The sequence below is a fragment of the Maylandia zebra genome, linkage group LG15, assembly GCF_041146795.1.
Source record: "Maylandia zebra isolate NMK-2024a linkage group LG15, Mzebra_GT3a, whole genome shotgun sequence".
Taxonomy (NCBI): domain Eukaryota; kingdom Metazoa; phylum Chordata; class Actinopteri; order Cichliformes; family Cichlidae; genus Maylandia; species Maylandia zebra.
Genome location: NC_135181.1, coordinates 3,965,099 through 3,979,402, shown reverse-complemented (window position 1 = coordinate 3,979,402; position 14,304 = coordinate 3,965,099). Strand labels below are relative to the sequence as shown.

Below are 14,304 nucleotides of genomic sequence, written 5' to 3'. Positions count from 1 at the left end.
TTATGGCCGTACATCTCCACCTTGCTCTCGTCTGTCCAAAAGACATTGTTCCATGTGGTTTGTCGAGAGGCAGCTTTGCAGACCTAAACCATCCTGCCATGTTCTGTTACAGAGACGAGGCTTTCTCCTGGACCCCGTTCCAAAAAAAGCTGTGCTTGTTCAGCCTTTTACTAACTGTACTGTCATGAACTTTAACATGTAACATGCTAACTGAGGCCTGCAGAGTCTGAGATGTAGCTCTTGTATCTCTGAGCATTGCACGCTCATTGTGTTAACACTCACCTGAGTGCTCCAGACCAGTAGTCTACCAAAACATCTGCTTTTGTAGAAGCGCTCACACTTGCTGATGATCAGATAATACACACCTGGCTGCTAGCTAGTAATCCAGCTTCATGCCAGTCTCTTTTGAGCAAATCGTCCTCTGTGGTGTTGGCTTTTGGCTTTTGTTGGTTCAGTAGAACAAACTGTATGCATTGTTCTCCTGTGCTTTCTTCTCTAGGAAAGATTTGACTTTATTTCACAACTGGAAAAAAACCTCTACCTTACTTGTAGAGCACTGAAAAAACTTGTTAAAAAAGTGTTATTATCAAGAGCAAAAGCTACGGCTGTGCAGGCATCGACTGTGCAAGGAAAGATGATATCAGCCGGGCCGAAGAATTGGAAACCTAGCAGACTAGCAGAGCCGTCTGAAGCCTGAGCTTATGGGTCGCAGCGATTAATTGTACATCCACTGACCTCATTAATTGAAACTTTGGACCATGTTTAATATGTGAATCCACTTTTGTAATATTATATATATATATATATATATATATAGCAAAAAAGGGAAAAGCATGAAAGAGCCACTTCAACAAATTATAGCACATCCTGGGAGCTTAATGGCTATGGCGCATGCCTCAAAACCGCGCTGTCCACAGTTCAGCAGAAACACAGAGTCAGAGAAGTATTTGAAAGTTACACCAGCACAGAGACACTTTGCTGAGCGCTGTCGCCCAGAAACTTGCTTTCAGTTACTGGAGCCGTCTCAGGGCTTTACTACTGTGAAGGAAACGATGATTATGTAACACGGGTGTTTGGGGCGAGCGCTATGTGGTATTAAAGGGCTTGCAGAGCAGCTGGCACAGGAGAAACACACACATATATACGCACACACAGAAACACATAGATCCAGACATGCACACACACAACGGCTGCTTGCCTCACATAAACCGTGCATCCCTGAGGACCACAGGTACACAAATTATATAACAAGCTGGGAGGTTACACATGCGTGCGTGTATGCATTGTGTGTGTGTGTGTGCGCGTGCATGGCAGACACAGACAGACATATCGTCATCTGTCAAGCCGTAGATGAGCTGGCGTCTTACAGCCAACGAGGCAGGAGATAATGGACGGGTTTAGTGCTTCCAGTGAAATTGGGCCGGCGATGATTTTAGCGAGGCGTTGAGGGCGGGGAGCGCTCCTTGAACAACCCCCTGCTTCCCTCCGTTGCTCTCCATCGCTATTCTCTCTGTTCATCTCTCTGTCTCACCCCTACACCCCCCCGACTCCGTCTCTCATGGTCTCTCCGCACCGTCTTATCAACTGACACAAATATTTTTTTTACAAATTTTTTTGCAGCTGTGTGTGTGTATGTGCGCGCATCTATGTGTGTGTGTTTTCCCCCTGCGTGCACCGTCTCCCGCGTGGGCTGCAAATGGGTTTCACAAACACTTATCAGGACGGACTTCCCATCTCTCGCAGAGTGAAAAATAATATTACTCATGCCAAAAATAGTCCCTTCAACAAGTCTATTGAGATACGCCGGGTCTCTGCAGCTTCGTTCATCCAGAGCTTCCTTTGTCTTCAGCGTGTCTCTCTCTGCTGAGCAGTATATGGTCTGAAGATCATAACTGAGCACTTTCACATGTAGTAAGCTATTTAAGAAGTCTCATTACTTCATTCTCCAAAGGTCAGCTCACCTAAATTACCGAAATGCCATAGTTTTCTGCTTCCATCTCAGAGAAGAAAAAAAATCAGCGTGTAACATGTTTTTAAAAAGGTCAATCAAAGACCCCTTTAATATATCCGTTCTAGTGGAGCTGAAACATAGCATAGGCAGGGAGAGCTTTGGCAATCACTCCTGCCTCAGCTTCACAAGTCTTTCCTTCTCTTTCTAATATCAGTGTTTCAAATATGAGCGATAACCCCCCCGCTTAGAGTCGTGTCATTGAATGAACAGTTTTTATATATTTATGTCACGTAGCCTTTTTTTAAATCACTGCTTAAAAGAAATTAAGGGAACCCCTAAATCACACATGACTGAAAAAATACTCAAGTTGAAAATCTCCACAGCGATGTGTAAAAACGACATAACAGTCAAATGAGACAGCAGATGGTATCCTGGGGATTCTCCTCCCAGACCTGGATTGGAGCAGAACGTAGCTCCTGGACAGTCTGTGGTGATATTTGGATGCACCCCATACGTAATATCCCAGAGGTTGCAATTGGATTCATGTCCTCGGGACGTGAGGGCCTGTCAGTGGCATCGACGCCTTTGTCGGCCACAGGAGGAAACCAGGGCCCAGCACAAAGCACAAGGTCTGACCCCGACAGCAGTCAGGGTACCGTCGGCTAACATATGGAAGTCTGTGTCTCCTCAGACCATCACTGACCCACTGCCAAACCAGTCATGTTGGACGATGGCATCGTAATGTTCACCACGGGATCTCCAGACCTTCTCACGTCTGTCACATGTGCTCAGTGTGAACCTCCTCTCATCTGTGAAGAGAACAGGCAGCTACGGTGGACGTGCCAATTCTGGTGTTCTCTGGCAGATTCCAGTCAAACAGCACGGCGCTATGCCGCGAGCACAGAGCCATTAAACAATATTGGATCTTTATATCCTCATGAGAAACATGCACAACTAGCCTGCTGGAGGTCATGTTGTAGGGCTATGGCAGCGCTCTTACTGCTCCTCCTCACACAAAACGGCAGATATTGGTCCGGCTCTCCTCGTGTCACAGCCCACTTCCTGTTTCTTATCTCCTCCACACTCTTGAGACAATGCTGGTAGATGTAGTAAACCTTCCTGTGACAGCATGTGTTGATGCGTCATCCTGGAAGAGCTGGACTACCTGTGTAACCCGGCAGATTCTGTCTCATACAATCAGTAGTGACAAGGATACAAGCAAAAAGCAAAACTGAGAAAAATCAATGAGGGGAAAAAAAAAGTAGATATCAGCGGTTTGTGAGCACCACCTGCAAAACCATTCCCTTTCAGGTGGTTGTCTCTGCAGTGCACCTCACTTTCATTTGAACCAAATCAGGTGCAATGGACTCACATTGATTTGTGCTCCCTTCATTTTTTTTTTCTTTTTGTGTTCCTGCCTTGTCTCTGCTGTCACAGACTGCTGACAGCAATGAGCCTGAAAGCGATGACCGATGGCTCGACATTAGCTAATTACAGATCACCATTCCTTGACAATGTCCTTCAACACGCAAACGGCAGAAATATCGACCCATCCAGATCTAAAGCTGATAAATCAGTGTGCACTTTTGAACACTTTTCACCTGGCAGCAGTGAACAGGAAGGGAACCGTCACAGGATGGATATTAAGCTTCACTGAGGCGGGGATCTGGGAAAGGCATCACTGTCTCATTGTTTTTTATGATTTTCTGTTTTAGTTGAGAGGTCATCTAAATATTTGCGTCTAGAAACAGATGGAAAGTTGACAGACCTTGTGCTGCAGGATTATCCAGAATGTTAGAGGGGTGTTTAACCCTCCATGGGGTCTGCAGGCCGGTCACATGACTAAAAACTATGAATTGTGTTCTTACTAAATGTAGCAGATGTCTGTCGACCAAACAGTTTGTCCAACCAAATCTTGGCCACAACTCTTTGATAGATTTCCATTGAAAATCTGCACAAAGCTGCAGGACTGACACGCCAGTTAACCTCTGCTGCTCTCGAGCTTGCTGTTAGCATGCTAACGCAGTAAATTAAGTATGTATGCATGGTGTTCAGCAGATGCATGTTTGGAGTGGATACGAACGCTGATGCTGGCAAATATCGCCGTGCACATATATTCTCATAAAACCCTATTAGCGTTGCTGTCGTTCCTGATGACAGAGCTGATATATGACGCTTTTTAGGGGCTTTTTCTTCTTAACATTGTGGTTTTTGTTAACTAATCTGTGCTGCAAAAAAACAAACTGTTCACAGCATGTTCTTTGAGGGAAAGAAATGAGGCAGTAATTTTAGAAATATGAAGCATAAATGAGGATATTTTTCCACAAAACCCCCCAAACTAAATTCATGTTTGAGGCCAAAATTCAAAAATCCCATGAAATCTTAGAAGCCTTAACAAAAAATTAAGTTTACAGCATCTTTACGTGCAGTTTCGTACCGAAAAGCATTAACGTGGCACACCAGGACTTAATCCACAACAAATGACCGACCAAAGTCAACTGTACACAAGCTGTCAATGCAAAAAATGAAGGATGTCGTCTCACAGATACATTTGTCGTAACTTTAAATTATTAAAATTACAACCAGTGAAGCTCCTGATGATTACAGCCTTTTTGAGGAGCTTTTTGAACTTTTGAACTTGCTGTTCTCTTTGCTGTTAAAGCGTGGGGAGTCACCATGCCAAGATCAAAAGAGCCTCTGTGAGGATTTTGAGGAAAATGCTGGAGAATGCCTGTGGGTCTCACTTATGGAACGTTAAAAAGATCTACAAATCATTTGAAATGGATCGTTCCACCGTGAGAAGAATCATCAGCAAGCTGCTCCAACGCCGACGTCCCCCAGCTGACAGACGGGTCCCCGTCGACCGGTAGACTCCAAAAGCCCGGGAGCAGGAGCGCCGCTGCGAGATACCGACCGTCGGGATGATCGTTTCCCCCGAATGACGTAACGGCAGACCGGCCGCGGCCCTCGAGAGCGCCATTTACAGAGGTGGAGGAAGAGGAAGGGAAAGTGACAGAGCAAGAGAAGGTGGAGAAGGTGGAGTGTTTCCATAGCGACCTAATTGGACATGCACCCATCATGCTGAATTAAAGTACATCATCCTCTTTCAGCTATTTCGGCCCATCATTTCAAAGGCAGCTCTTATTCTCCTCACACTGCATAAAAGGACATTGTGTGTGAAGAGGGAGGCAAAAAAAAGGGGGAACTTTTCGCTGCTCCAATTACCTTGTTGTGATCTTATCTAAGCTACTGTCAGAGAGAACTGACGCTTCTTTGTCCTTTTTCCTCACGCTCTCTGGTATGATACAGCGAGCTGGAGTGGATCACCTCATTCTCCGTCGTTTGGAGGAGAATGTCTTGTTTATCCCTTGTTTGCGTTTCCTCCCGCGATCGGCCGCACATTTCAGCGTCGATGTAATGCCGCTGCGGCTTTGTGATGGAGGCTGCTGTTTGGCTTTTTATCAGAGACTGCGGTCTTGTCTAGATCTGTACAGCAAACAGTATTGGTCTGATTGAGTGAATTGTTCTTTACTCTATTTGTGTGGGTTATTGTTGCTGCGTGCTGGTTTTACAGCGTCGGATATCTGCTGCCGGTGTTGATGCAAGAACGAGATAGGGAAGAACAAGGTGTTTGTTGAGACAGCAGCTACACAATTCATCATACCCGTGTGCGGGTGTGTGCGTTTTCTTTTGTTTGATGTCCTTGACCTCAGCCCGGGGGGAACCCAGGCTTGGTGACTAAGCTGTTTTATCAAGGTGCGGGAGAGTGTGTCAGCCCATGTTGCCCCGCAGGCACAGCTATACTTCTATCACCGCTGCAGAGTTAAAACCTTGTTTTGCTGCCTCTTTTTATTCATTTTTTATGTAGAACGTGGTCAGCTGTGGATTCCTGGCTGAGCTCTCTAACCTTCGAGCTGCGAAAGCCGACAAAATCTATTGCGATATTTCAAGAATAGCAAAGTCCATCTCAGAATTGAAAAGTTTTCAGCTGACACAGACAGATTGCGCTCCCTTTACTGTATCTCAATGTTGTTTCAGCAAAAAATGACTCGTTTTCTGCAACGAAGGCCAAGGGATGAGAACAAAACCAAAGCGGTGGAAGAGAAGTGGAACCCCAGCAGCAGTCCTCTGAGGCTTGCCAAACGAGAACTATGAGATTTACCTGCCTGGTACTCCTCCAAGCACTCAAACTCGGTGCTTACTGTTAGTCCGCTAGAGAGAGGCAGGAAGTGATGGCAAGAGTTTCAATGGGGGAAAAAAGAGAGGAAGGTTTTTCCTTTGAGAGCATCCTGTTATTATTCTGCCTCAGGCACAGAGCAGAGAGAAATGAGTGTTCTGTGTTTATGGGACCTAACACAAAACATCATGTACACACGCTTACGCTGGCACACACACATACGCTCAGGAAGACTGGCAGCAGCATATCAATGAGACGAGGAAGGTAAAAGAAGAAAATAAACACGTCTGGCAGAATGTGAGGAGGACCAATCAGTGGCAACTTGTTTCTCAAGGGCAGAAATTGAGGCTGACGCCTCAGATGGTTGCAGTGGAACTTAAGATTGCATTTCACTCTGCGTAAATGATTGCAGGATCGTCATATGTAAATAATACAGTATTTTTCAACCGCAATAGCAGCGTAGTCTGTCTCTGTCAGTCTACAAGTGAGATAGTTCAACAGCTGCTGAATGATATGCCATGAAATTTCATGCAGACACTGGTCCCAGGAGGATGAATCATTCATGACTTTGGTGATCCTCTTTTTCTCTAGCACTCACATGAGTTTGGTATTTGAGATTTTAAGTGAAATATTTCAACAACTCTTCGAGTGCTTTTTGGAAAATGTGGCACCCTGCAAGGACAAACTCTTTATAACTTTGATGAGCTCTTAATTTTTCTTTTGAAATCTTCATCAGCTCCAATTCTTAGGTTTCTGGCGCTAATTAGCAAATGTTAGCATGCCACCACTGAACTAAGATGTTGGATGTTGTAGACATTACACCTGCTTAACATTAGCAAACATGGATGTAGTCGTTATGTAGTTGCCCACAGCTGTGTGCAGGACCATTTAAGGCTTTGCATTTGGTATTTTTAGCTTAATGTAATCATATTTGAAAGGGAGGATAGCACAACTCTAAATAATTGTAGCCTCATATAAGATTTTGGCTAGCGAAAAAATGGCTCAAACAAAATGTTCTTATCAGAAAAAACAAGATCACCCAAGGCTGAGCCCTTGAATAATTTTTTAGATTATTTGATAGAAAAAAAGGACAATCTGCCTAAATGCATTTTATGTATGTGGTTAGAGATCAGCAGTATATGTAGCACGCCAAGCCCTTATCGTCCTCTTCATCCTGAACTGCAGTTAGGGCTCTAACACCAAAACATGTCTAAACATGCTAATTTGTTCCAGAAACTGTCACAATTGTTGTCAGCAGTTCAGACATGCGACTCTCCCGCCTCCAGATAGCTAACAACGAGCCAGCAAAATGACAACATTAGCTAGTTATAAGCTAACAATTAGCCAGCTAATGTTAGGTTCGAGTATCCTAAAACTCACACTTTACCTCTAATAAACTGTTTAACTACATTCTCACATCATATGAGAGTTAATTTGCTGAGTGTTGACTTGAACAATGTTAAGAATAAGAACAATAACTCTGGTATGGATCATCCACTATTTGTATGACAATTGAAAAGCGTGATGGCTGTGGGTGCGAATCATTTTCTGTATCTCTCAACTAAGAGAGAGCTAGCAAATCTAGATGTTAGAGACACTTAAAAACACAGGTTTTTCTAATAGATGCTAACAGCAGTTAACAGAGGCTAACAGCAGTTAACAGAGGCTAACAGCAGCTAACAGGCTAACAGCAGCTAAGAGTTTACCAGCGGAAAAGTTCAAGAAAAGTTCAAGATATGCTCAACAACCTCAGTATTACTGTCATCAGACAAACTTAGCTTCGCTGACAACTTTTTCACAATCTGCTCCACTATAAATAAATGTGGATGCATATTGACAGCTGAGGTAAACAGCCGACTGACAGCCTACATTCACTACAGATGGACAGCGACCAGAGATGGCTGTCTTACAGTGGATTATACACATGAAAGTAGAACTTGGTCAACTGCAATCTACTGACATCTAGTGATGAAATTTTACACACTGTAACTTTTAACTAACATAATAAAAGATCAATGTAGCTGTTTTGTAGTTACCCACGGGTTTGTGGACTACAATTTTACAAAAGACTTTGCACATTTTTTTTTCACTTAACGTCACTATATTTGGGCAAGAGTCATCAGCTACTTGGTTAACTGTAAATAACTGTAGCAATAAAAAAAAGAGTCAAAAAAGATTTTTGACTATTAAAAAAGTGGCTCAAATAAAATATTCTTACCACAAAGACGGGACCTTTTAGTACAACTGAATAAAAAAAAAAACCCCACCAGAATCTCAGAATGTCTAAGCCCTTAAATATGCACATCTTCAAGCTTTACTAAAGTTTTAATGAGTTTTTTGTACCAGGCTGTACATGTTTATTTCTGCTGTAAAGCTAAGCATTAGAGTCTAGAGGGACTGACTTACTTTTGGAGCTAACCTTAAGTGGCCATTCCAGCAGCTTAAGTTTTTGGCACTTTCTCATTGGCTTCATTTTTCAACCCAGGAGGTTGGCACTTGCTGCCATTATCATTTATTTTAAAGCAGCACTATATACACAGAGCCCCAGCATGGCAGCGCGCCCCTAGAGCACATAATGCAGCACAGCCAATTCAATAATCAGCAGCAGCAGCACCTCTGAACTCTGGAGCTGACCTTTTAATGAAATATGCCAGTCTCCTCTCAGCAAAAGGTAAGAGGAAAGGGGAGCTGGATCAAACACAGAGGTGAGGCTTTTTAGGGCTGCCAGCGCTGCCTTTATTAAGGCGTCAGGCTCGAATCCTCCCGGTGCCTGTTTGCGATGAGGGATGCCCGTCCACTGTGGCAGAAAACGGGGAGGGCAGCAGCTTACGGCCAAGTATCCGTGCATTATTCATGCTGCTTGTAAATTGGCCAGCTGCAGTCTGCTAGAGAGAAATTGCCGGGAGTTTGAAATACATTTCCTCTTCCCGCACAGCAGGGCCACTGCTCGCAAACTCCTGGTTTCCAGCCGGCATCGTTACGCGCAAACCGCTGTTTCATTTTGTTTCCCATCATCTATACCTCTGCAGCGGTGCTGCTTCAATGCCTCTGCTTTCCTCGCGCGCCATATACAGTGTCAGAGTGAATTATACACCATGCACAGTATGCAGTATCCCACCTGTTCACTCATGTATTGCCAATACATGCGCACATTGCTTTTTCTTTTCCTTATTTTTGGTTCTTTATAAATCTACGGAGGTGCCACGGGGCCTAATGCAATTGTGAATTATTGGGACTTAGGTAACTCTTTTATATTGCTTCTAAGCCCAAACATATTTTGGAGTGGAACCCAATAAAGCCACCGTGATTTATGAACTCTGCTTTTTCATCGGTTTTGGTATCCATTCTGTTTTTTGTTTTTTCCAAAGCAATCTTGAGTGGGGCATATCTGTAAAGTGATAAGTAGAATGTTGACGATGATCGTTTTTGCATGCGCTGCGGGGACCAGGAGGAAGGGTGGGGAAAAAAAGAACAAATTGATGTCATTATACCGAATGGAAATTTCTGCTGTGAGTGAGAATGACATCCAAACAATAGCTCTGTTTTCTCTTTTTTTCAAAATAAAAAATCTCTCCTGTTTTTCCCTCCCCTTTCTCTCTCTGTCTCGCTCCCTTTTTTTGTCTCTCATATCTTTAGATAACAAATACGCCCCTGCAGTGAGCCTAAATGGATTTATATTCATCCTGGGAGGAGCCTACGCTCGAGCTACCACTATCTATGACCCAGACAAAGGCAACATCAAGGCCGGTCCCAACATGAATCACTCTCGGCAGTTCTGCAGGTAAGAGATAATTAATGTAGCGGCACCACACGCAAGTTAAATCCCCAGTGTGGAATTTAAAAGATTTTTCAAAAGCTCAAAACTGCAGCTCTGTGTTTTGTGAAGCTTTAAGAAAAAAAACCCTCTGTGACATTATTAAACAGCCTGAAAACAATCTAAAACTCAATCTTATTAGTAATCTGTCAGTCTTTGTGTCATAACACAGGTAAACGGTCGCACGGGGAAAAAACGTTTTCAGGCCAGTTAATTAAAACTCGAACAACGCCACGGGGCTGACAGCCTTTTCCAACGCGATGCGGCTCGATTGCGAGAATTCTCCCTCGGCGGGAAATTTGCTTTCTAATACGCGACTGTTAAATCCGTCTGATCGGTATCGCCGCCGTCTGTCACAGAGAGAGAGAAACAAGACACATCTGAGGCGGCTTGATTTAATCAACTTTTCTACAGACTGTTTCGAGTTATTAAACTGAAATCTGAGTCATTTAGGTTTTAGTGGAGGCGGAAAGAGGAGGGGGTGGCGTATTTGTGCAGAGAGTCACGTTTGTTTCCTAAGAAAAAGAAAAAAAACAGGAAGTAGTACAACTGCGATCTGCAACTTTCCCACCATTGATGAAGGGAGAAAAATGAAAATGAACAGCAGTGGGATCACACCCTAATATCCCAGTCAACTCGAGCCACTGAGGTGTGCAGTTCGCTGGATAATGAACTCACAGTTTTCTAGGCCCTGAGCCCTTTCTTCTCTCTCTCTCGCTCCTTTTTTTCCTCCCCCTTTTCTTTTCCTTGCAGAAGTCGAGAAAAAAAATAGATTAAAAAAAAAAAGCATGCATGAAATACATTTGGGAGGCAATTACAGACAGTGATCTTATGTGCAAAACGTACACCATAAATCATGTTGTCAGAGTTATTGATAAGCTGCACCAGCACACGCCAGGCAGCTGTTCTGCTACATTTAACTAAGTCTGACACAAGAGAGGGGAGGAGATGCACGGCCGGGGGGGGCGGGATGGGATTGGGGGGGGACAACAAACACGCCGCTGTCAGACAGGAAACTCGGAAAAATATCTGCAGTGCACGAAGTCTAGGAGGGTCATCATGCAGGAGAGCAGATATTTTCCCCTGGCTGCGTCCGGCCCTCCGCAGGCCCTGCACCTCCCCTCTGTTTATCAGGAAGAGCAGCCTCCAGGCTTCGCCCCGCGCTCTCTCCATTTTGGATCAGCTGTGCTTTTCTCTCTGAGTAGATTTAGGCTTTATGTAATAATCTTTTTTTTTTTCTCCCTTCTCCTCTCGCGGTCCTAACAGTGCTGTGAATTTGTGCAGTAGGACGGCATGTTGCTCGCCGCGTGCGAGCGCGTCTGTGTGTTTGAGCGTGCACCTTATGTAAATGCAGATCGTTCCAAAGCCCAATAGGAGTACAAAGCCCTAATCAGCTTACGGCCCAAGTTTTAATCCTCTCCGCACACAAACTCCTGTTTCTGTTTCTCATATCAAATGAGCACATTTGTACAGATATTTGCTTTTCAGTAGTTTCCCCCCCCCCTCCTCTCTCTCTCGTCCTCGAGAGAAAATGTAATGTGTGAGATTTTATGTATTTTTTTTTTTATATATAAATTAATCCACCTCACCCTTCCCCAACCCTTCCCCACCTTAGCCCATGTTGTCGAGAGCAAGTGCGAGTGATGTCAATAATCCCAGGCGTGGCCCCCAGCGTGACAATCAGCATGTTTGTGGAGATGCCGTCTTTGTGTGGCTTTGTTGTCTCGTCGTGATTAACGCCACCAACAATATTTCTGCCGCTGTGACTCAGAGCTAGCTTTATCAAAGCAGCTCATACTTGCACTGAGCTACTTATCTTCCTGACACTGATTACCTCTCATTACTGTTTATCCTAACAGTCGATGCGCGCGTAATGCTCGCTTTCCCGTACAAAATCTCAAGATTTGTCATCTTTTAGATTTCACTTAAAGGTGACTGGGCGGCACAGTCAGTTACAGATGTGTCGTTTTTGTACTAAAGCTACTTTCGGCTGCTCCTTTCTTGTTTTTACACCGGATGCGATCCCAAAGTTTGCGTCTCCTCCCAGGATTTAATCGGGGATCTTTCGCTTGCTCGGCTAATTTGTAACCCACTGCACTATGGAGCCACACAGTTTGGTGTAGCACTGTAGACAAACTTGCACAGCAGCTACTCTTAAAAACCTCTTGACTCAGTGGCACAATAGTAACTTGTACTAGTAACCTGCTCTTTCTTGCTCCCTCACATTGTTGCACAGGAATCTTTGGCACCACAGCGCTGCTTTAGTTCATTGAGGCCATGCACAGCTCTCTTTAAGGTCCCACCAGTGCACTTTAAACGGGTTGACATCTGGACTTTGATCGGGCCATTGCAACATGTGGATTCTTTTCTTTTTCAGCCATTCTGTGGAACAGTCAACAGCTTTTACCACTTTGTTGTTTGTTAGAGGCAGATTTCACCTCCAACAGATGTTATAGAAAAGCAGTGAATGGCTGTTGCTTTGATTAGTTTCGTTTGTTTTTTGCGAGGTAGATATGAGAGGATTCAGTATTGCATATAGTTGTTTAGTTTAGCATCAGGGAAACTGATAGCTTGCTATCAAATGGGAACACATAACTTTTTATATTGTGTTCAAATTTAGAAAAATGTCACTTTTCCTGCATCCAATCCTTGATTCGAAAGAAAATTTTGTGTCTTTTTATGCAGCGCCGTCATTCTGGACGGGAAGATCTACGCCACGGGAGGCATCGTGAGCAGCGAGGGTCCAGCCCTCGGCAGCATGGAGACATTTGACCCTTGCGCCAACACTTGGACACTCTTGCAGTCACTGCCCTGCCCGCTCTTCAGACACGGCTGCGTGGTCATCAAAAAGTATATCCAGAGTGGCTGAGGGTGGCTCGGACCAGGTCGCACTGGGTCAACGCTTAACACCAGCTGAGCTCCAGTTGTGGGACGATGTGTGACGGCAGCTTCGAGACGGGCCGATCGCTCGCTCGGTCTGTTGGCGACCTCTGAACTTGACGTCAGCATTCATCCACACCTGAAGATAAAGTCAAATAAAAACGCCCTGTGCAGAATGTACTCATGTTTAACTACTCAGCCATGTCAGGTGACGATTCCCAACCCCCAGTACTGTATGTGTCATGGTAGTAGTTCATTCTCTGTCACCAAACAGGCACAGGGTCCCTCTTAGTAATTTGAAAACTCCAGGGTTTTTAAATGAAGTCTGTTTCCCCCCTCTGGTACTGCCTTTTGTTTTTTGTTTTCAGTGCATATCTCTGTAAACTCAACACCTTCATTTCCTTTCATATAATCTGACTCAGCTGAAAGCCATTGCAGGTCCAGATTCGTGTCCCTTTGAGTAAATCACACGTTAACAGGCGTAGGTTTCGCAGTCGTGCATTTGTGAAAGTTTTTGTGGCATACAAACGTTTTTCCAGTAGCGACATCTGAAGGACAGGAGGGAAAAGCGAAGGGAAGCGACGCGACTGTTTTCCTCTTTATCAGTGGATCCGATGAGTTTCTTTCTCCACTGCAACCAGAAGCAAAGTTCCAACTGTGCAGATTTATGGGGTAACTTTAAATCCAGATTCTGAACTCTGTGTAACCTGGGCCTTTTTAATGGCTCTCTAAATATTGGAAAAAAAACTATCAAATCGGGGTCAGGTTGGGTTTAAAAAGAGATTTCTTCCCCCCTCCTTTGTTCTTGTACAATTCCAGTCTGATTGAGATATCATCTGGAGGGTGAGTGGCTTTTTTTTCCTGCCTTTATTCACACTGACTTGCTCTCTGGGACAAAGAAAGCACCACACTGAGAGAGAGAAAGAGGGAATTCCTTCTTCCGCTGGCGTCTGATCAGATTCAAGTTGGGACAATTCCTCCGGAAAAAAAAAGCACAATATTCACCCGCGACTGTTATCATAGATGTTATCTGTTTATCCATGTTTCTTCTGTGTTTCAAGTTCCTCCTTCCCAAATCCGCTTGTTTTATACAATGTTTCATTGCAACCTGCAAATTATGTCGGGTTGGTATTCTGTAAATACAGCGAGGAAATATGTATATTTTAAAACCTGAAGGCAATTCTGTATAAATGTTTTTAGAAAAAAAAATGATAGGCTGAATTGAAAATGGTACGTCTGTAAATCTGTACCCAAAAAGGAAAACTTAACAATTGTTATTATTGAAACCTAATACATATACCAGAATATGAACACATTGTCAAGTCTGTTTTTTTATGTGTTGTCCGGTTTAATCAGGGCTCTTAATGCAACAACTGTGAATAGACTTTTTAACCTTATTCTGAAAAACCCGTGGTTTCCTAGGCCTGCTTTTTAGTACGGCTTCATCGTTCCGCCAAACTGACTGTATGTAAAAGAGCCACA

The 14,304-nt window shown here is 44.0% G+C and overlaps 1 protein-coding gene across 15 annotated transcripts in view; it reads left to right on the top strand.

The window, feature by feature from the left end:
- klhl29 (kelch like family member 29) overlaps positions 1-14,133 on the top strand; it is a 286,208-nt gene extending 272,075 nt beyond the window's left edge. For all 15 annotated transcript variants that reach the window (XM_076873712.1, XM_004542181.3, XM_004542178.2 and 12 more), the window contains 2 exons: positions 9,765-9,909; positions 12,628-14,133. In XM_076873712.1, coding sequence (XP_076729827.1) covers positions 9,765-9,909; positions 12,628-12,811 — 329 coding nt within the window. In that variant the 3' untranslated portion in view covers positions 12,812-14,133. The remainder of the gene's footprint in view (positions 1-9,764; positions 9,910-12,627) is intronic.
- The last annotated feature ends 171 nt before the right edge of the window (positions 14,134-14,304 follow it).